Source organism: Copidosoma floridanum, unplaced genomic scaffold, assembly GCF_036245765.1.
Source record: "Copidosoma floridanum isolate Cflo_tuat_1 unplaced genomic scaffold, Cflo_Japanese_pri ptg000021l, whole genome shotgun sequence".
Taxonomy (NCBI): Eukaryota; Metazoa; Arthropoda; class Insecta; order Hymenoptera; family Encyrtidae; genus Copidosoma; species Copidosoma floridanum.
The window spans coordinates 20,105,929-20,129,763 of NW_028321898.1; the positions used below are offsets into that span (position 1 = coordinate 20,105,929).

Below are 23,835 nucleotides of genomic sequence, written 5' to 3' on the forward strand. Positions count from 1 at the left end.
GTCGTAAGTAATAAAGTAATGTTGATCATTTCCCGTCTTTCAAAGTTGCGAACTGTATAGTTATAAGTTATAACACAGTAATTTGCACACGCGAACGGATATTCCGCCAGTAAGTATATATATATACAATCCGTCAATCCTGCTTCCTGCTGTGTGAGTAGTAGTCTACATTTGAAAAAACGGTAAAATTGTTTTCCACGTTTTTTTTTTTTGTGCGCGGCCGCTGGAATAATAACTCGATTAAACAGAGGAGAAGCGAGTAAGTTGATTAATAACAAATGTGCATGTGCATGTGGCGAATAAGAAGTACATACTATACTGAAGCAAATACTCATAAGAGTACAATCATCATCGCCAGTCGCCACAAAACAAAAAAAAAAGGAGTGCGCGCGTGTAGAACTCCCTGCTGAGTAGAGTAGCAGAGTAGAAAAGGAGAGACAAAGCGAAAAGAAAAATATCATGCTAGTGGGCTCTTCGACTGCCGGCCATCAGCATCATCGTCACGAGCACAAGCGGATCATTTGCAAAACAGCTACTGCAGCTGTTGCAGCAGCTGCTGCAATCCCGCACTGTTTGGTACACACGGTACACGAGTATATACATTAGATACACCTACCTATAGTTTTCAAGAGAAAAAAAGTGTTTGTGACAAGTGCCCTGTGTGAAAAAGACGCAGATTTTTTCTTCGACGTCTTCGCCAATATAATCGAATCACACTTGTGCTCCAATAGCACGGCCTTATCTTTAACTCTCTGTCCATACACCTTGCGGACAATCAACACACGTAAGTTTTTGTCTAATCCAGTTTCAGATAATTACTTGCATATCTTGTTCATTCTATTGATAAGGGAGAAACATGTGTATTAAGTGAGTAGCTTACATTTTGCCACATAACCTCCGTCTCTTGAACCTCGACTCCAAATTCAGGCAAGTTCTTCAATTTTTGATAACTACTACTACCTACTTGACTCGCAATTGTACGTTATACTGACTTCTTCTGACATTAATCACAATTTTATTACATTGCATTGCCCAAATTATGTTTCTTTACGCATTAAAATAGTAAAATTGAAACTGTAACATGAAAGTTCTGGTATTGCATGTGTAAAATCGATCAGCTGCATGTCCAAGGGTTGATTAAATAATTAGTTTTTATCCATATAATATTTCACGGTTCTAGTCCCGAAGAAGCTCTGCGTGGGAAGAAACGTCCACGTCCTCCCCAGGTCCTAGTGCGTAAAATTATGTACACATCACGGGCAGAAGTAAATAATGCTTGGATCAGATGTTCGTCTCTAGCTCAAGTGACATTCTGGGACATTTTTTACTTAACCACATTAATGGTGTTATTTTTACAAAAAAAAAAAAAAAAAAAAAAAAAACTTTCAGTGTTAAAAAGTGTAAAGAGTTCAATAGATTTATTTCACGGGTGTCGTGTGCACACACATTGGGGCACGACGAGTACTCGTGCATGGGGGAGAAGGGGATACAATATACAAGTATACCCATGTCAAAAATCTAATTCGGGACGGGCTGCTCTTTTACAGTTTGCTTATTTAGTATACTTGTTATAGATGGATGGCTATGCCTTTCCCTTCGACGACAACGACGGTCAGGGCCATAGTTTTTTTTTTGTATTCATTTGAAGCTGTCAAGGTAGACATACTTGCCGAGTTTCTTTCATTTTTTCTCTATGTTGTCTCTTTCGCTTTCTACATACATCTGATTGATACAGAGTACAAAGTATGGTATGGTGGAGATAAACACATAAATAATAAATACCAACCTCAGTAAAGCTCCGTGTTTTTTTTAAAATGGAGTTCATCATGCTCTCTCCTTGCAAAAAAAGAAAAGGGAGCTCATCGTTGAGTGCCAATTTCAGTCGACCTAAATGTCAGTGTAGAGTTTTTCATACCCTCTGTTACTTTATATGTACTTTTTCTTAATTTTTGTTCTGTTAACAAAAATTGATAAAATTGATAGGTTCCAAATATCAAGTAAAATAGGGGAGATCCTTATTTTTGATGGCCACTATGGAGTTTTAATAATCGTTTAGTGGTAGACAAGTTGATATCGATTAATTAAAATGAATAACGAGCTAGTTAATTATCACTATGTTGGAATGCATGCCATTAAAGTGTTTTTTTCACAAGGTTAATTTTTAAAAAGTTTTCGAAGCTGAAGGATAAGTAGTATTTATTTACACACTTCTTCTATAAAATGCAAACTTAAGCAGAAAAATGGTTGTACATTACAAGGAATCCTTTAGCTAGTTGTTTTTTACTCATTTAAATAATTACAGTAATTTTTATTGTAATTTTTATCACATCAACCATAAATTAGCTGTGAGCATAAAAACCTGCCACTTTAATTTTAACTATAAAAATGTTTATATATCTATACATATCAGCAGCAGACAGCTGAATAATTTAAGTCTCTTGAGTTCATATCTTATTTGGAATGAAAATAGAAAAAATTGTGAACGAGAAATTTTTTATTGTTGTGTAAATCTCATTTCACATGTGTATGTTGAATATGCAAACACCGTCATGCACATACATATATACATGAGTCTTATATCAAGTGTAGCAAGCATCTTGAAAAAATGCCTGATCTTGATTAATTAACTTTGTAGATAATTTGAAACTATATCGACTACCTTTTGTCTGTAGATAATCATTCAAAGTTAGCTTCAAAGATATTTGGTGAGCCACATAAAGAGAAAAAAGTAAATTTAATCAGTAAAAGTTCTAATCATCCAATTTATCTCTCAACACATTCTTTCACCCGTTTGTCATCGTGTTTTTAATATATATAAAGTAAATTATGCTAGATTGTACTATCTAGAGCCTAATCAATAAGATAAATGTATTTTTAACTGTCACACTATTTTTGATAAACAGTCTTATGAGTGTGCCCTACTCTTGAGTTAAAGGCACGACTCTCGGACAGATATTTGGTGAAATAAATTCTTGACGCACAATGTTGTTAATTACACAAATTTGAATACTTTCATTAAAATTCAGATCACAGCATTGCCACTTTGAACGATATCGTTTCGGATGGTAGTTATATTTTAATTTGCAGCAAAAGTTTTATTTTACCAATGCAGTTACCCGAGGTATCTTAGCTTATGAAGCTCGTAACCGTTTCTTATCATAAGCTGCTGAATTGACAATAGATATTTTGCCTATTATCACGATAATAAATGTAAATCAATTAAATTATCGAGGACTAAAAGTTGAGTACAGAAGTACATTATTACACACACATATACACACACAGAGCAGAGCAGCAGTAAACATAAATTTGGTCGAAATCAATGGGCAGAAGCTATTATTTGAAATCACTACAAGAATCGATCCCTGATACGTTTTACCATAAATTTTTATTCCATCTTGTAATTAACTATGCAATTAACACATTTTATTTGTGTATTTTTTTAACTAGATCACATGAAGCACAAAAATTTTCAACCTTGGTTATAACTAATGTTACAACTAATGTACATCAATGAACGAATTCATCGTGGGTAATTAAAAACTAATATAAAAACGGATTTCTTTGGATGCTAATTGAAATTTAATTACTTGTATTTTTAATTACGTCAAGAACCGATGCCTAAGGACAAAAACATATCTTTTACACTTGACGGATCGAAACAGACGATTTTAATGACATTCTAAGCTAATTATTCTCTGATTTCGTCAAAAAAAAAAAATGCGAAATATTTTTAACTTATTTGGTAGCTGATGGAAAAAAAAGTTTTACCGATCATTTCCATCAACCATAGAAACTGTGTATACATAGATACTTCAATGTCTTTTTCTAGGTAAAACAAAAAAAAAACTTTATTCATGAACCTTCCATTCGTATATTTTATGATGGATGTAATATTTTCTATTCAATAATGAAAAATTATCTCTCTGACGTCATTCCCAATTTTAAAAAATCCGTAAATTTGTGATCTACACAGTATTCTCGAACGTATAGCTGGCACGACGAGAAAAATAATTGGCACACAAAACTCCATGACGCGCTGTTTTTCTGCTTCATTATTTGGCAAAATATTTTTAAGCCATTTTTCTGGTATACTTTTCTAACTGAGTCGACAGAAGTGATGCTAAATGTTTTCATATCATAAATTACTTCAAATTTTTAGGGAATCAAAAATTTCAGGTTTCTAGGTAAATTTATCCTAATTGATTAATTAAATACCGAAAAAACCGTATGTTTTTAACTTGAAACGGTATTTGCCGATAAAAAAACACCTTAAAACCTATACCTACCCCCAATTTCCACACAATAAAGTAAGGAACAAACAATTGTAAAAGGATGTTTAGCAAAAAAAATTTCTGTTTAAAATTAATTAAAATGTCCCAACAAAAATTATCTCATGAAAACTAATACTAAGAAATGATAAAGTCCAAATTAAAGACTACAATAATGTTTATCGTCTTAGTAGTTGTTATCAATAATAATTTTTTTTAATTTTTTTAATTTTTTGTGAAAGTGACTAGATCACAGCTAACGATTTCTGTACAGTGATATTCTTGTTCAGGGTAAAAAAAAAATATTGTCATCACTTGAAACCTTGCTCGTACCAGATAACTGCACCCGAAAATCTTCGCAGTCTGGTCTAATATACCATTAAAAGATTAAACAAGCTGTTCTACAGCACGAAAGCAATTACACTATTACTATCACTCCTTATCTTAAGAAACGTTAATTATCGTCCTTTTGCATTCCAGTTAATGAAGCCTCATTGATTAAAATATTTTTATGTGTAATTGTCAAATGCACACAGCCATTATTTCAGCTGATGTCTCGAACAATTTTAGCTATACTAAGTCGTTTATTTCCAAGTATCCGGTGGGTTAGCCTTCAGAAACAGAAAAGTTAATTTTTATCAAGTTTGCCTTTCTAATAAATAAAAAAAAAAAGGTTATTGAATTACTTTTCGTTTTATTTTGGTAAAGCTATCTTGCACACTTGTTGAGTCATGACTTTTTCCGTTCGTAAAAGAAAGAAAACGAAAAAAAAACGACCAGCCCGCTTCGAAGTCGGCTCAAAAATTGCTAGATCCTATCGAACCTTTGTAGAATATCAATTCAATTGTACTTCAGTGACTTTCATCTCGTTTGTTGCAATTCATCATGAAGATTAATAAAGTATGAGTTCAATTCGATTGTAATTAATAAAATTCAGTACAAGTATATACCACTATAGAGCCTATGTTAAATTGTGGGAGTGAACGAGTGTTTTTTTCGAAAGTACGTCTGGAAAAAAAGCATATGCACACGAAATGTTCTAAAAAAAACCGTAATTTTGTTTCAACGTTATCTAACATTTTTTATTAGTTTTTTTTTTTTTTTTTTTTTTTTGACGGAACCTCCTTAAACGTAGTATATAATAATATACCTATACTAAATCGGGCAAAAACTTAGCACACATGTCGCATGCGCACGTATACATACATCAGAAGTGTCGTTTTGTTGACCGATAAGCCTCATCTGACTTATCTGCACGACCCAATTAAAAACTTTCTTTAACGATTAATAGTATTGAAATGACGATGAAAACAATTTTAGGAAATAATGCGTGGAATGTAAGATTTATACCTGATTCGTTTGTTAGCAAGCTTCGTACGAAAACTATCATGTTTGAAATGATGAAAGTTTTAAAAAAGTAACGATAATAATTTATCATCAATGTAATATTTAAATCTAACCAAAATCTATCAATGTAAATATATTTTTATAAATTAAATTGGTAGAAATGAATGGCCGTGACTGATCATATAAATTTTTAATGACTACAGTATTATACCATTAGAAGATGATCAGCTAAATTAAGTGGTTATTACTATATTTCCGATCTTATTTTAACTTAAAATTAATAAATTACATATTTTTTATTCTTTCTTTTTTGTTTATTTTATTTAATTGTACATATTATTTTTATTTTTATAATTAAAAAAAATGTAATCAAGTGGCTTCGTAATTATCATATGTAATAACTTTTATGTGTTCACTGTTAAGTGGTGAATAAATAAATAAACAATTTTACAAGCAAAATTTCAACCCCCGCATAATGTTTTTCCTAACAATAATCTTGCGTTTTTGTATGAAGGTAGATATGACCCTAAGAAAAACACCCTTCTGCTACTAAAGTTACGTATAATATAGTAATGACTGTTTACCAGAGCATGTAAACTCCACCAAATTTTTTCTTCAGTGAGGTACTTTACGTTGACCATCCATTTACTGCCGTAAATTCCCCCTTCGTAAGTAGCCAATTTCATACTTGGGTTTTACTTATATTGCTCAGTTTTAAAATATCCTTATCTCACTCCCAACGGTATAGTTATTATCAGTTATGACAGTTATGAAGTTCAGGTTCTTTTGTCATCAATATGTGCTGTTATACTTTGTTGTTTTTTTATAATTGTTGGTAAATCATCGCCACCAAAAAAAAATTATCAAATACTTGGTTTACCAGGTAGTTTGTTTGATTTTTGAAAAATTCTATGTTGATTCTAAAAAATTTTTATTTTTCACAAGTCTTGTTCAAAATTTTCGAAAAATTATTTGATCGAGTGCTCTGTTTCGAAGGTTCGGTTTTTTTTATTTTGCAAACAATACATCAAAGAAAGAAAGTGATAAAATGTACTTTGAATGGATATAGAAAACACATTGTGATCAATGTTTACTCGCATAAACTGTTTGGTAGTTGCAACAGTAACTTGTTCCTCGAAATGGTTGATAAAGTGAAGTTCGTGCAATTCTGAATAGTTAAAAACTTAAGGATTGCGTGGACATGCATTTCGAAAATTCTCGATGGAAATAAGAGTCGAAGCTCTCACGTGGCGATGCTACAAATCTACCACTGAACTGCGTAGATTGCAGTACTGAATATGATTTCTTATGCTTTTTACTGGCAATAAAATTATGCGTGTACCAAAGATCAGTTGAATGAGTAACAAAAAAAAAAAAAAGAAAAGTTTGATTCGGATGGAAACTAATTTTGAAAATCGCTTGTTTTTCAGGTATGAAAAATGGGCCGATTCACTGGGAAAAAGTGCCGGCTGTTGACCATGTTGTGGTTGACAGCGTTTTTCTTTCTGGTGGAGATAATAGTAGGATACGTCACGAATTCCATGGCTCTCATAGCGGACAGCTTTCACATGCTATCAGACGTTGCCGCCTTGGTCGTGGCATTTCTTTCCGTGAAAGTGAGTATACATACACACTTGTGGTGTTTTCAGAAAAATTGCTTATCGGTTTCAAAAGTGTGTAAGACTTACGGTGGAAATAAAAATGTTGACACCACCTTTGGCGGGCCATCACGTGAATACTGGCAAATATACCGATGTTGGAGTGAAAAACAATAGCGAAAGTTATCCAACTCCAGATTTAATCACAATTTCAAGATTGCGATGAAAATTCCATGCGCTTGCCCGGAGCGTTTAACGACTATAAACTTCCATAATACCATTAAAATAACTGCAAAAGAACTGAAAAATGTTAAAAAATGATTCTTTCATTTTTAACTGGAAAGACTGGACCAATGTCATTTTTGTCGTTTAATTTTTTTTTTAGTTTTTCAAAAATGCCCTGCTTGAGCGCTCGAGACTTAAGATTCGTCATAATTAATTAATATTTATAACGACTTGAGTCGAAAAGTATAAAATGGTTTTACAGTCATGTACCAAAAACTCTACGTTAAACAAGTTACGATTGAAATATCCGCGTGGTTAAATAAATTCTTAACACTGAGCGACCCAATTCTTTGAATCAAAGAAAATTTCTTTACCCTCATTCCGTTAAATATTTTCTTTTAATTGAAACAAATTTAGTCGATCCAAAAAAATCATTCGTACAACTAAATGAGAAATTCGTAATTAAAAAAAGAAAATTTTAATTTAATGAAATATTATTTTCAATTAACTTATTTTTTTTTACTCATAAGAAAATATTTAACGGAATGAGGGTAAAGAAATTTTCTTTGATTCAAAGAATCGGGTCGCTCAGTGAAGTTTTGTGGAAAAAAAGGAGACTTAATAAAAGATCGTTGCTCTCCCTACAAAAAAAAAATGTTCACAGTTGAAAACGGAATTTTGTTCAATTTTAAAATAACCACAGCCCTGCCGAAAGCGCCGCGCCTTTCGGCACAAGTAAAAGGAACGTTTGACTTTCCGGATACTTCGAGGCTGAATATTTCCGAACGATTATACCCAATCCTTTAAAAAAACTCGAATGAAATCAAAGGCGATTTGTCTCCCATACACATGCACGCATAACGGGATGCGATGTTTTTCAACCTGTGCGTCCGTGTGAGCCCATAGAGGAGGCCAAACGAGTACATAGGGAACATAATTTTTTTCAATGGCCCTAATGCTTTCTCTTTAAGGCGGCAAAACAGGCGAGCGAACGATACAAGCGGCAAATGAAAAAGAATGTATCGTTTGATTAAAACTCAACCGTTGCGTTTGAATGAAGTAATAGCGCGCGCTGTATATAGTCTCAAAGTTCTTTTGTTTGACCAATTATTATTATTATTATTATTATTATTAATTTACGGTTCCGCGAGAACAATGAAAATCTAAGATGATTACATCGAGGTAAGTATCGGAAAAACATCAAGGATTCTGTTCTTTTTTAAAAAATATACTTACGTAAGAGGCGACGACTTTTTTGCATACTCGACACGCAACATTTCATTCAATCGTTAAATCAACGCTGGAATTTAGTTTTTTTTTTTTCTTCCTCACAACAGTATGATTATGTTTGCTCGTTCATTTCCAGATGTCCCCGAAAAAATGGTCAAAGAACACCTTCGGTTGGGCCAGAGCCGAGGTGTTGGGAGCCCTGGTGAATGCAGTTTTCCTAGTCGCCCTGTGCTTTAGTATAACAGTCGAGGCCTGCAAGAGGTTCATCGAAGTCGAGGAAATCCACGAGGCCGCGCTACTCGTCGCCGTCGGCGCCTTGGGCCTTTTAGTTAATTTAGTAGGATTATGCCTTTTCCACGGTGAGCTTTTAATTATTTCTTCCTTTCATTCAACTATACCAACGGCAAACAACGGCACATGGTAAGCTCACGACGAATACGAAAATCGGGCTGCAAACCGCAACGATAAAAACTCGCGTAAATATGATAACGTTGGCACGAAACAATGGCCTTTTGTTTGTGCGCTTTGTAAATGATTGCATGCAATAGGAGAACTCCTTATTATTGCCGTTTGCCTGGAATTGTTCGTCTCGGTGGTTTCATGATGAACAAAAAATCATCCTAACGTTTCTACGTACGGTAACTACGAAACCACTTGTTTGATGAAATATCACCGTAACGTATAATAACAAGTTCGGCGTAATTGCAGGCATAGCCAATTGATGATGATGATGATTACATCTTTTTTTTTTTTTTTTTTTTTTTTTTTGTTGCAGAGCACGGTCATGGTCACAGCCACTCGCACAGCATTTCGCGCAGTCACAATCGGCTGAGCACTCTCGTGGGAGCAGATGACAATGAAAACGACGAGACTTACAGGCCACCTTCGCCGGTCAAGCATGTCGGTGGCCACGGACACTCGCACATCCATGACCCCAGCCAGATGAACATGCGCGGGGTCTTTCTTCACGTGCTGTCCGACGCCTTGGGCTCTGTTATCGTCATTATATCTGCGCTCATTGTCTGGCTCACCCAGTGGAAGTACAAGTAAATGAAAATTTTAACTTTCATCATTCTACCGAATTTTTGCAAATTACTCATTGTACAATGTTTTTTTTTTTTTTTTTATTGTTTTCGCTACAGGTTTTACATCGATCCTGCTCTATCTTTGCTGTTGGTGATGCTTATATTGAAATCTGTGTGGCCTCTTCTTCAAGAGTCAGCCTTGATTCTTTTGCAAACCGTTCCAACGCATATACAGGTAATCACGTTGTTGCAATACTGTAGATGCTACATTTCAGCGGGTGATTTCATTTTTTTTTTAATTTCTGTTGTTAGGTCGACGCGATTCAACAGAGGTTACTGGAAAACGTTGATGGTGTACTGGCCGTCCACGAGTTCCATGTGTGGCAGTTGGCGGGTGATAGAATCATCGCCTCGGCACACATACGTTGTCGCAATCTGTCCGAGTACATGAAGATTGCCGAACAGGTCAAAGAATTCTTCCACAACGAGGGCATTCATTCCACTACTATACAGCCTGAATTTATAGATGTAAGATTTACATTTTTTCACACTTGGTCAAGTATCTACCGTTAGATTTGCGGGTATTATGGTATTGACAATGCAATTTTTTTATTTTTCAGTATCAATCGAACAGCGAAATCAAAGAAACTCCTACTGAAGATTGTGTTCTCGATTGTCCCAAAACTGACAGACCTTGCAATCAGGCTACTTGTTGCGGTCCCTCAAAACAGGTAATTTCATTTATTTCAATAGTTTTTCGGATCCATTTAAACAACAAAGCATTTTCCAGAACTTTTTTACATCACTTGATTCACTGAACTAATCTATTTTTAACATGGTAAAGATAGAATTTAAGCTACTCATTAATTTTACCGGTTCCTTTATCCCTGTAGTTCAAATCCAGAAGAAATGAACCTCTGCCCTTCATGAATTCCAATACCAATTGTCTTGGTAACTGTTTAGATTGTGTTGCATCTGAGACTAGTACTATTATGGGTAAATTTTTCAGTTTGTACACCAGCAATCATCTAAATTCAAGTTTAAGGGCAATAAGGAGTCAAATCGTTCATCATAATTATATTTTATCAATAGTATTTCTTTGTTTCCTTTTTTTTACAAATGCAGAGCTATTCAAATGATTTTTACAAAATGCAAAAGCACTGGATTGAAACTTAGTTTGAAGTCTGCAGACTTTATTGACAACGTAATAAGTAACTTATCTAAAAAGTACAGTGTGTCATTTGAATTTGTGCTCCAAATACTTGGATAATATTCCATCCAAAGATGACAGTAACAATTAAAAAAAAAAAAAAAAAAAAAAAAACAATAATAAATAATAAGTAAATCTCATAAAATTGATTGGAGTCAAAATGTAGAGTGATTAAATCTTAGAAAATATTTATTTTTTAGGACTATTGGACTTATAATCCCTTAAGTTTGGTATCTAGATCCAGTTAAGTAAAAATTTCCAAAATTAGCAATAAAGTGGTGTTTAATATTGTTTAACTGTCATCACTTTCATAATAACGAACTTTTCAATCACGTGTTTGCGAACTTTCACGTTTTACTTTTACAAGTGTTGATGCTTATTTTAAGTACTGTGTCATTTTCACCATTAAAATAATTGATCAATCAGCCAAACATTTGTCATTGTCACACTGTGCAATCGTATCAAAATGGTAACATGTGTGTTTCAGAAAAAACTTCTTTACGTTTGGATACATTGTGAAATATCACTTATGAAAAAGTGATTAAGGCTTACTCTTATTTAATCATGAGAAACTGTTTGATGATTATCTAATTGGGTGATTTTTTTTTTTTTTCAAATATTATCTCCAGGGTCGGGACACACCCTCTCCGGGCGAGACGCCATACTTGTGTCGACAGCGTAGCAGCCTAGCTCGCTCGTCGAATTCCATAGTTGGCAAGAGTAACGAGCAACAGGAACTCAACGAAATGGAGCGGGGCCACCTGCTTTCGCCTCCTGTGATACCAACGGCTGTCCAGATACCTCACCAGTCGCTCCTCATGTCGCCTTCGGTCTAATAGACAGCAACCAACTTCGTGTGTGTGTGTGTGTGTGTGTGTGTGTGTGTGTGTATGTGTGTTTACGCCTGTGAAAGAAAAGGGCCTAGACAACTATTACTGCCGTTATTTCCAGGTTTATTTTACTGCCAGTGTATTCCACTGGATATTATTGCTGTCTCGATTTTCAAGTGCAACAATGATTTGTTATCGTTGCCTACTTGGTTGAATGAACAAAAATGAACATCGTCTCAGGATAAAAAGAAAAGGCTGTTTTTTAGGCTTTTTTAAGGCTTTTTTTAATTTCACTTAAATTATTATACCTCTTTTTTTCACCACCCATACAGAAACATTTTTTCGAGTTCTACCGTTTACACGATTACAAAGACGGTATGAACTTTACACCTGCGTTTCTCGTTACAACGGAAATTACTTAATGTACAATATTTTTTTTTTTTTTTTTTTTTTGCGTAAAATTTTCAAAGAAAATTTCAACCCTTGATTATAGTAGTTCAATTTGTTTTATAATGAAATATAAACCAAGTTATTTTGTGAATAAAAGTAAGTCTTTTTGATAAAGAGAATAAGTATTAATACATTGGTGTGACTGTTTTAGCTAATTATGATTTTCCAATGTGACTGGAAAAATGTCATGAAGTGTTTTAAAAGAGATTTGCTTCAAAGAACTCTTTTTCGCAGAAATATATTGCTATTCTATTTGCTATTATATTATTATGTTATTTGTAAAAATTTTCCACAGTCAGATTTACAAGTAAAATCACCGTAGCTTGTGAAAATAAAACTGAATTTTGTACAAACAACCTTGTATCTTATCTTACAAAAATCTTATTTTAAGTACGTTTATTATTGTAAAGATAGTTATTTCGTTCAGTACACTCTTGAGGGAGCTCACTTTTAAAATAAAACATACTAGATTTAATCGTATAGAAGATAATCGTCAAAGCTTCTGAGCCATTCAGAACCAAAAATTGAAAAATTTTGTGTTCCACAAACACATGCTCTTACGAAAGACTTAAAAATCTGTCTCTGTCGTGACTTGAAAAATTTTTGTTTTCAAAACCACTTTTAATAATCGGATTTCTAAGTATTTCGGGCCCAAAATACTTTTTGTACGTAAAAGTCTACACAAAACACTGTCATTTGTTGTTACAGTGCCTAGGAGGTAAACTTCCTTAAAAACCCATATAACAGTATTTTGACTTGACGCAATTCTCCAATTGCAATTAAATAATATTCGTGACACGATTGTATTCAGTGTAAATGAGAGTCAAGTATTTTTGGTTTCCTTTTTTTACTGCAGTTGTTTTATCGGTTAAATCACGTTGTAAATATCCTTCGTAATTATTCTATGTACAATACCTGTTTTTTTATTTATTTAGGTCCAAGTTTCCCACGGTTCATTGTGAGCTGCATCGTTTATTTGGTAGACCTTTAGCTACGGTAAATTATAAAAGTAGCTGCTACTACCTTTTAGCGTTGAGTTATGATCTTAATACTTTCATAGCTTTGGTCTATTCTTTTTTTTTTTTTTTTTTCGTCTTATGGGTCACTATCTGGCACTGACATGTGAGTGCGAAGAGTATGGACACAAAGCCTCTCGGTATAATCACACGAAAGACAAAAATAATTATTGAATTAAAATCCAATTTCTAAATGAGAGCATCATTACTCTCTATGACTACATTCTCCATTTGGACAATGTCGTTGAAGGTATCTACAGATCCGGAAAAGCTGGAAAATCTAGAAATTCTCAGGAATCTTTTTAACATCATTAAAGCTGAGAAAGTTCTTTGAGAATTAATTTTTACATCCGGTAAACATTTGGGCCTATTCATGTTTCTTCAATTATCATTCACTTTACAAATTATTTCATTGGAATGAAACATCTCGAAAATCTTCATATTATATATTCCCGGAAATCCGAAAAGAGTCAGAGAATTTTAGATTTTCAGATTTGTAGAAACCACGTATAATCACAGTATGACGTTCAAAAAAACGTGTATTTACAAAGCCTTGAGTTATCGAATTTAAATATGTTATTTTTACAAAAATTTTAGTATTTATCCATCTGATTTTCAACAATTAACGGTGGGGCCTTCATTATAAAGGAAACGTAACTCGAATCCTGTAAATGACGAAAAAAAGCTTGATATTAATACGTAAAGTCGAATCGAAAGTTATGGGGAATCGTCAGCTTTTTAGGATCAATGTATAAGCCTTTTGTCATAATAATGCTAAAATCTCAAGACTTTAAGTATAGCAAACAATATATAATTAAAACTTTTTACATTCACACCAAATTTTGTATAAAAAAATGAAAATTTTGTGAAATAATTTGTCGATAAAAAAATTGTGTATTTAATTGTAATAATACATAGCTAATAATGTACATATTGTAGATTGACCATATTAATTATAATAATATTAGTAGTAATTATGATAATACCAATATTAACGATAATGAATAAAACACTGTGGAAAAGTAACTGCACTTGGTTCAAAAGCATATAATCTTTTAATTCATTGTTTCGATGGTTGAGAATTTAAGCGAATCGAAGTGGACACTTTCACAAATACAAGTCTCTGTTCTCTTTCGCAAATATACGTACATTAAATTTCCGTACATCGTTTTAATAAAATATTTTGTTGTACGTAAAATAAACGTAAAATTTTATTTTCTTGCGAGGACAAAATAAACAATCACTGATATCAAAATTCAGATTTTAATTCTATAGACATCTCAATATCCATACATTTATTGTTTGACGAAAAAATCGAAACACTTTTACTGACGAGGAAATAACGTAGAATCGTTGAAGAATACCGTTTGCAATTTATCCCACGCCACATTCGAAAGAAAAGGAGAGAAAAAGTAAAAGAAATTTTGGGATGATATCTCTTGATTGTAAAAATGGCCACCTAAACTTCTTGCAGTTAACAAAAAAGACAAAACTAGGAATAAAATCATCATACAAGTTGCATTTTCAGTGAACATTTGGTCAGTTTAACACATAAACTGTTATACACACGTAAACTGATAGCATGCCAAGTATATTGTTGACTTGAAATGTTATGTACAGTTTATACTCGCAACACTTAAATGAAGGCAGTTTTGTAGATAAGAAGATTAAAATTTACCATATTATTAGTTGGTATCTCGTGATAAATTTTTTGCGTACGAGATGTCTTTGTTTTTATTTCGAAAAGTTGGTGGGTTATATTTTCGGTTGTTTAACCCCTAATACAGTAGGTAAGTTATGTGAAAATATTGTCACCCCTGAAAAAACCCGGTGATGGTTTTTGCTAAAATATAGTAACACGCTTATAATTATTATTGTATATTTTTTTTTTTTTAATACCATCCATGTATTAAAACACTTAAAATTGCACCTGAAAAATTTACTTTAGTCTAAAACAGGTCTTAAATAATTTTCTATTGAAAAATGGCCAATTGTGGTCGTTAAGGTAAAAAATTTTTTCAGCAGTTCAAGCTAATATTAATAAATGTAAAAAAAACCTGATCGCGAATAAATTTAAGTTTCTGAAAAGTCCATGCCTGAATAATTATACGTGTAAGCTCTATCCTATTAAAAATTAGAAAACAAATGTTATTTCCATTATTTTTGTTAGAAAACTTAGCCACGTTACTTATTTTGGAGTAAAATAGTAAAACTGTAAATAACCAAGTCATAGCGGCTTCGCATAAAAACAAAAGAAAATATAGTGAGCTGGCTTTACAGACAAAAAAAAATGATTACCATAAAACGATTTTAAACCAAAATAATCGAGGTTTTTACGTACAAGTATTTCACAATTATGTGAAAGTGCGCACTGATGACAACATTTGGAATATTTGGCTTGCTATACATTGAAAAAAATATTATTAAATATCAAAATTATTAAATGAGCAAGTTTTAACGAAGTGTAAGAAAAATTAAAAGGTATTATCCGCCATAAGTTAAAATTTTCATTAGTTCAGATAAAAACATATCCGTGCACTGAAAACGACAGTGACAAAAATAAAATCTTGTAGTTACAACATTTCTGAGAACATACGATGCAACTATTGTGTCCTAGTCTGAATCAAAAAATTATATAGTTATACTAGTAATGATTATAATCACTTTTACTGTTATTGTTATTATACTGTACAACCACTTTAGTAATTTTAACACCTTTTACACAAACATGTAATGTACAACAAAATGTTTTGTTTAAAAGTTTTTTTTTTTTACTAATTATGTTAGACGTTCTTCTCGCAATATAAGTCATTGTGACGACATTTTTATAACTAATTACAGATATTTTCATATTTTTATGTTCCATAATCTCACCACATAACTCGAGAAAAATAAAACCATGCTTATAATTTTCATCTCTCATCGTACTCGTGTAATCTTTATTTTTGCCGTTTTTTTTGAATTTTTTACCCGATTTAACTTAAATTTTATTTTTTTTGTAGTAAAAATATACGTGTCTTGTACAAGGATAGCTATAAATTTATAATATATTATATTACTTATTTTTTAATACTATTTCTAATCCAAAATAATTGTTCGTCTAGTTTTCTCTTTTAAAAGGACAAACGAGTAAAATACCATCACTTAAGATCAATTGTTACAGAATGAATTTACTTTATTTCTCGAATGTAACTAAAATTTAAAACATTTGATTTTTTCTTTACCTCGACAAACAAGCCACGGGATCAGCTTAACCAATCACTCGATGAATTTTCAAATACTTTAAGTATAAAGATAGGAAATCTTTGCTCGTTTACTGCGCCCTCGGTACGAAAAAATCTGGCAAGCCCCAGAGGTCCCTCAGATATACGATATGTTCACCCTGGCCACATGCCCCATCAGGTATGAAAACTTTTTTTTTCTAAATACTGGTATACGTATAAAAGTGAGGCTGATTATTATTATTTTTTTTTTCTGTGAAATTTCTTAAATCGATAACTATTTGAGAAACAATTAAGTCGTATCACTTTGTTAAAGGGAGATCCCAGAATTTCTCTCATCGAAGGAAGTCATTTACATCGAAAATTTTTAGTGTAGAGTCAACAATTTAAATCTATATGAAGGAACACCTCAAAAATTACGGAGATTTTTCGTACAAAGATAGGAATATTAAAAAACTTTTCGTGTAATCGATTGCATGTATAACTTTTTACGCGATAACATTATTTTATTTCATGACTCTCGGCAACATAATTACTAGACTGTGGCATCATAAGTAGTAAATTAAACATTTCAGAGAGGAATCTAGAAATCAAGAAAATAGGTTTTTTTTTTCGTAATAAAAAATCATATAAGATTATTATTTTTTTAATTGAAAACACAATGCGAGCGTCCCAATAATTTTAAAGTTCCCAATAAATTTTCTAGCGCCAAATCTGCAGGTAGAGATATATACAACACACAATGTTTGGCTGAGCTGCTCTGAAGCACATAAAATCGCATTCGGTCAATGGAACGTAATTTCATCTGTACTTTTGTATTACTCGTGACGCTGGAAGTGGTACTGTTCCTCAAGCGCTGAGCGTATTTATAGAGATCGAAGAGGTCGTCTATAAGAGAGAAAAAGGTGTTTCGTCCCGAGAGCACGCCAGGACTCATCAGTAAGGCTGATGACGTGCTCCCTCTGCCTTAGACACAGAAGGGGTGTGGGCTTAGACTATCTCGATCGCGCTTATATACTAATCGTGCGGGAATTTCACCGCTTGACGGAAGCGAACTATTAGGGGCTTGGCCACCTGGCGAGTGGAGCCTGAAGCGCGAGAGATGTGAGACGCCACATCACTCCCCGCCTAGTCACGACGATGGTGTAACCGGGAGGAAGTGACGATATGAAAGTCGAGGGTGTGAAGGCATGAGAGGGAGAAAGATGTTAAGAAGAAGTCTCGTTGGATCTCCGGGTCTTCCACGCTCCGTTGCGAGAGATGCGGGGCGCGTGGCCGCCGTGCGTGAACGAGTTTGTGCGATGAGCGCAATCGTGTGGTGCGGGGCAAGTTGCCGTCGTGCGTGAATGGGTTCGTGCGATGAGCGAATCGTGTGGGGATTAGCTGCGTTAGCGTGTACCCGCTACCCGGCGTGGAAGATGCGGAGATGCGTGAGAGTATAGGTTCGAAGGGTAGGATCGCCAATATAGAGATCGAAGAGGTCGTCTATAAGAGAGAAAAAGGTGTTTCGTCCCGAGAGCACGCCAGGACTCATCAGTAAGGCTGATGACGTGCTCCCTCTGCCTTAGACACAGAAGGGGTGTGGGCTTAGACTATTTCGATCGCGCTTATATACTAATCGTGCGGGAATTTCGCCGCTTGACGGGAGCGAACTATGAGGGGCTTGGCCACCTGGCGAGTGGAGCCTGAAGCGCGAGAGATGTGAGACGCCACATATTTATACAACAGCTCAATTATGTAATTAGATGTTCGGGCTTATTTGGAGCAGCTCAGACCAATAAAGTTTGTACATACATATACACTTTGGACTTCGCGCCTCTTTCAGTCGAGTTAATGAGATGATAGTTTGCCTTTGATGCGTATAGTTATTATTAACGACGTTTTTGTATGCCTGGCACACCTCAATGGACACTTCAATGCAAGCTTAGCTTCTAAGAAATACCCACGTTGTAAGTTAATAGTGCGCCTTAATGGAAATTATAGACGGAAAGAAAAGAGCTCTATGGATGTACGTTTTGAGATGAAGGCTGTATTTCTTATATTATATTGACCCCCGACGTGGGGGTATGTCATTGTTATTGTAAGTCTCTCAAATTATCTAACTCTAAATAGGTTCAAGTGTAATAATTATTCAGTAAATTATTAGCTGCTACGTTATTTTATTATTAATGCTTTGACTGTTACAAGACATCTCAAAGCTAACGCAAATGTTTTGTTAGCATTTTTAAACACCGTGAATTTTTTTGATACAAATTGCTCTTTAAATATACACTATTGTAAGATGTAACCACGTGGATGTGTAAATAATCAAATGGAATTTTTTTGTTTCTTAAAGTTTGTTGTAGATTTATGCAGAGATATTTGCTCTCTACAGTTCATTATTCAAATCATTTTGTTATTATGTTTGTTAATGAAAAAAAAAAAAAAAAAACTAAAATGCAATAATATGTCTACTAAGCACGTAAGCTTATTTTAATTAGTTTTTTTTTAATATTGAAAAATTCGTATCTAGATTTCACTAGTACTATACGTTTCAAGGGTATAGTACATCGTTTTGTACTGTTTAATTCGAGTGTTTGATAGCTACATGAATTACGAAATGAAAAAAATTATGTGTAAACGAATGGCTTGAAAAGTTTTGTAACTTAGCACCTTAAATGTTTGGATAAAAATAGTTTTTAAAAATAAAAATGGGTCTACTGTATGGGGTTACAACGAAGATATTTTCTGTACGTGACTATTATGTAAAATTATAATGTTAAATATTTTATTTGAATAATAAAAAACAATTTTTTTCGAGTAATACGGCAATTTTTAATTCCACAAGATATTTCCTGTTACTCATTCAAATCTTATACGTAGCCTTGGTAAGATTAGGATCCCAAGCTGTCCAATCAATAAAATTATTCAAAAATCTACCTTTTTTTGTTTATTTTTTTTTTACTTTACAGTTTATACTGCGTATAACGGCTCTGCATATGTACCATATCATTGTCATATTAAAAAACTACCTTAGATTTTTTGTGAATCAATCACTTACACAGCAATGAGGGCATTTTATCATATACTTACTAGCGGCCCCCCCGTCTCGGCTTCACCCGAGACTCACTAAATAAAATACCGTAGTGTGTTCGCGTGTAATGTGAAATGTTTTTAGTTAAAAATTTTACATCTATTCTTAATACTTCTGGTAACAAAAATCTTCTTATTAAAAACCCATTTGTTCGGAGCCCATACAGTTTATTTAGTCAAGTAAAAAGCTGTAAAAATTGAAAAAAATATAATTATGCTGATAAGTACCATACGTTTCTTATTAGACCTGGAAAAGGAATGTATTGGCAAAAAAAGTGCGGGATTTAGGAGCCTTGAATAACCAGCAATCAGACGTACATAGATTCGTACAACTAAATTTATTTGGAAGATTTTTTAATAGAGTACTTAAGGTGGAAAAACGTAGTTTTTTGATTATAGTTTTTTTTCCTGTTGATTGTACTTGAAAGTGTCTGCGAAAGAAGTTGTATCAATTCCATAGACTTACAAAGTGAGCCGCGTTGGTTTAAAAACCGTTTTATAGTTTACTTGCAAATTGCAAAAAACCAATGTATAGTGGTTTTTTAAATTTGCTTATAATTAATAAAAATTGATCTCAATTGTTTGAAATTGCTCTAAAATTGTAGCTCTTGTATGGTGCAATAAGTCCTCCAAAATTGAAATTTGTAAGTTTAACCATTTTTGCACAATTGCAATTGTTTGATAAAAAAAGTGGTTATGTTTAAATTAATCATTAGGGCTAGAGGCCATTCTACAGCGTCCAACAGGTGACCACTTTGTTCGTTAAGAGTTATACTTTACAATTCTCTTTTACAGTTTATCAATTTTTGCAATTGCTTAATGGTAAAATGATCTGCAAAAAAACCACTTAATTGCAAATTGAATATTAGCAAAAATTTGAATACAATCTCTACCGGACTTTTCTATCGAAAAGCCTGATTTTTTTCCTTAATTAAAAAAAAAAATTTAATGTTCTACGACCCTCGGGATCAAAGATAATTTTTTTTTTTTTTTCATTTAACTCTTACGACTTTGTTAATTTTCCGTAGACACTTGATTTTTGGATATTTTATTCTTAAATACCTATATTTTATGAAAAAAAATATTTGATTGTTATTGACTGCTGTTCTCTTTTGCAAAAGTGATTCAGAAGTGAGGGTTAGTATTGTGGCGGCTGTCCCGACCGAGCTTCGGGGGAACCCCCGGCTCTGCAGCTTCTAATTAATCTGATTACGCGTGCTCAAAACTGCCTGCGGTTGGAAAACCATCAATATCTCGGCTTTCCTGGGTCGTAGAACAACCTTTTTTTTATTTTTTTTAAACTGGGGTAGCTCGAGCAGATAAACCGTTTTGCGTACTTTATTGAACTTTTTGAGATTGTTTACTGGTGAAAAAAGACCATTTCGAAAGATTGTTGTCCAACGTGCATCTACGGTGCGTTTCTTCAGATACACCTCAAATTTTTCTTAATTTACCTTTTCACTTTGAGACTAATACCAAACAATGAAGTGATTATTATAATAATAATAATAATAATAACAATAATAATAATAGTAACAATAATAATAACAATGATAATAATAGTAATAATAATAATAGTAGTAATATTAACTAATAGTTCGATCGTAAAATTGTCGTTTTCCCTGCGTTGTAGCAGTAAGCTTATTAGTAATAATCGGTTAAGCCGGCGCTCTCGGCCGAAGCATCGGACCTAGGCTAATTAGCATCCCCGGAGAAGCCCCATCTTTCAGGGACCACTTCTCGTTGGTAAGGCCGGCGATCCCAGCCTGGCATTGGATCCGCTAATTCCTACCTACAGCCCTAACACTGTTTCGCATTTACCCAGGACTAAAGACTTGTGTGGCGAGAAAAAAACCCTGGAATTACTTTGAAGGAAAATTTCACGGCAAAACCTGCCTTAAAACAGCCGGGTTTGCATAGGAACTTTTTTCGAACAGTTTTTGAAAAAATCTGCACTTACCGGGAATCGAACTTACGATCCCTAGAACGACGTTCTATCAGTAAAAAGCACTTACGATTAAAGATGTTTTACTTTAAAAGATCTTAAGGAAAGCCCTGCCGATTGCCCTACCCGGCTCCGTCACTTTCCCACGGCTACCTCTGTAGTTTTTCCGCATGTCCCAATCGCTATGGTTAGCTCCTCGTCAATTGTGCAATGTTTACTGTACCATCTAAGAGTAAAAAAAACGGTGCCTAGCTTTCCAGTGAAATATGTACCGTTCCGTCAGAGCAGTACATAAGGCTGCGTATACATGGAGTCTTGAACATCCAGGACCAGCCCATGTGCCCTTGTGAGTGCGAGAAAGAGAGTAATATGTTCTTGCTTCTCCCTCGCACTCACACGGACTTATGGGCTGGTCCTGGAAGTTCAAGACTCCATGTACACGCAGCCTAAGAATCAACAGTGCCTCGAATTATTTGTTCTCGAGTATACAGATTTCAAAATTCAAAGAACATAGATTTAATATCAGTGTAATAGAATTAGTTTTTTGGTGTTGCCAATTCCGAGTGTGGAGAAAAAATGAATTTAAGTAAATATAATAATAGTATGAAAATAAAGTGAAATCCAACACTTTACTATTGCTAGTAATGATCTAAAAAAATAGTAAAAATTGCCAAAATCCATTTTTTGCAGATTCAGTTATAAAAAAAAGCTTTCAATACACTTATGCACCATAAAAAAATGAAAAAAATAAGCTGTGGATGAACCTTATTGGTCTAACGGTGTCCCCGGAAATCGCAAAACTCAATGGTTTGGCTCGAAATTTCTGTAAAAAGGAAAAAAAAAACTACGATTATTTTTCGCCTATTCTATCACACTATATGACATACCGTAGTCACAATTATAAGTGACACAAACACAACCAAAGACAAGCAAGTAAGTCTTTAATAGAAATTCAAACTTTGCTGCAGCACCAATTGCTAATGTAAATTTACATGAGATGATGAATTTCAGAAGCTAAGAGGGAAGGCTTTTTTATAGTTTTCCAACGTTGGCGCCATCCATACCTCTAACTTTACACGTTGTAATGAATATTCAAATCTCCCCTACTGGAATCAAAAAGTTTAGCATACTGTAGTCACGTAAGGTTCGAACATAAGAATAAACAAAAACGTTCAAATAATAGAATATAGGTGAGTTTTCCTGTTATTTTGTTAAAAAGAGTTTACTAATCGTACATTTCTTCATTGATTTTTATTTCTCAGGGTTACTCACAAACAAAAAACGGCCAATGAATCTTCAGATATTCAAAATCATCCCATTACGGGGCGAAATCATCAATCGACAGGGAAAATTAATTCACCTGCAATCTTTTTGCACCATCTTGTTTAAGATGTGCTACTGTATGGGGAAGTACAGTTTGCCAGGCGGAAATGTGGTCAGAAATTGTTTAAACAATTTTTTTTCTAACAAATTACAAAAAATCAATAAATTCGTAAAAAAAAATTTTTTTTGTGCTGCTGTGATCAAAACGAACAAAAAATTTCTTAACACATTTTTCTCTAAAGTTGATAAATTTTTAGTGAAAAACTCTTAAAATTCCAAAAAACACGGATTTTGCTATTTGTAGGTTTCTAAAGCGGTATCATGGAAATGTTTTTTGATGAACAAAAAATTTTAACGTATTCTTTGAAGCTGAAAATACAATATTCAATCAATACAATTTCTTATTATTCGCCCCAAGAATTTTTTTTAAATTTTAAATATGTTTTGCGCGCGATTGCTTGCCGGCCGATTGCAAGCACGAGCGCGCAACACGATGTGTATTGGGATTATGCCTCTACCACGTGATCTCAGTATATATATGACTAATGTAGAGGGAAAATAACACAGGTCTTATGGGAGGAATCTTGTTTTTATTTTTTTTCGCACTTAAAATGATTTTGAGCTTAAAAAGGTTGTTAATTCCATGTTACTGACATAATGAGAGATACGTAGTTATTTTTTTCCTTTGGTGAATTCGTTCATGAAGGTTGAAACAGCGTTTTGAACGTATACGGAGTGCCGTTTAACCCTACTTTGAGCTGTTTGTTTCAGCTGTTGCTGCTGCTGCGCTACTGCTGCTGATGCTCAGAGATAAACAAACAGTTCAAAGTAGGGTTAAACGGCATATTATGCGCGGTCAGATGAGCCTAGGACAATGAGCCGAATCGGACGATGAGCCGAATCGGACGTTCAGCCGAAAACTCGGACATTAAGCCTAACAAACAAAAGCATACGCAATGCAGCCAACTGAAGCGGGCCAAACTCAAATCGTATTAAAAATAGGTAATGTCAGCCTGCGCGCACAAACTGCAGATGGCGCAGGTGCATCTAAAAAGCTTGCCCGACAAAGTTA

At 33.8% G+C, this 23,835-nt stretch overlaps 1 protein-coding gene across 1 annotated transcript; it reads left to right on the forward strand.

The window, feature by feature from the left end:
* The first annotated feature begins 119 nt into the window (after positions 1–119).
* ZnT63C (solute carrier family 30 member 1) lies at positions 120–14,242 on the forward strand. Its single transcript, XM_089594382.1, has 8 exons — positions 120–784; positions 7,049–7,234; positions 8,808–9,030; positions 9,447–9,717; positions 9,814–9,931; positions 10,009–10,224; positions 10,317–10,427; positions 11,536–14,242. The coding sequence occupies exons 2-8, from the start codon at positions 7,058–7,060 to the stop codon at positions 11,740–11,742; spliced, it is 1,323 nt and encodes a 440-aa protein (XP_089450508.1). The 5' UTR covers positions 120–784; positions 7,049–7,057; the 3' UTR covers positions 11,743–14,242.
* Positions 14,243–23,835: the final 9,593 nt, after the last annotated feature.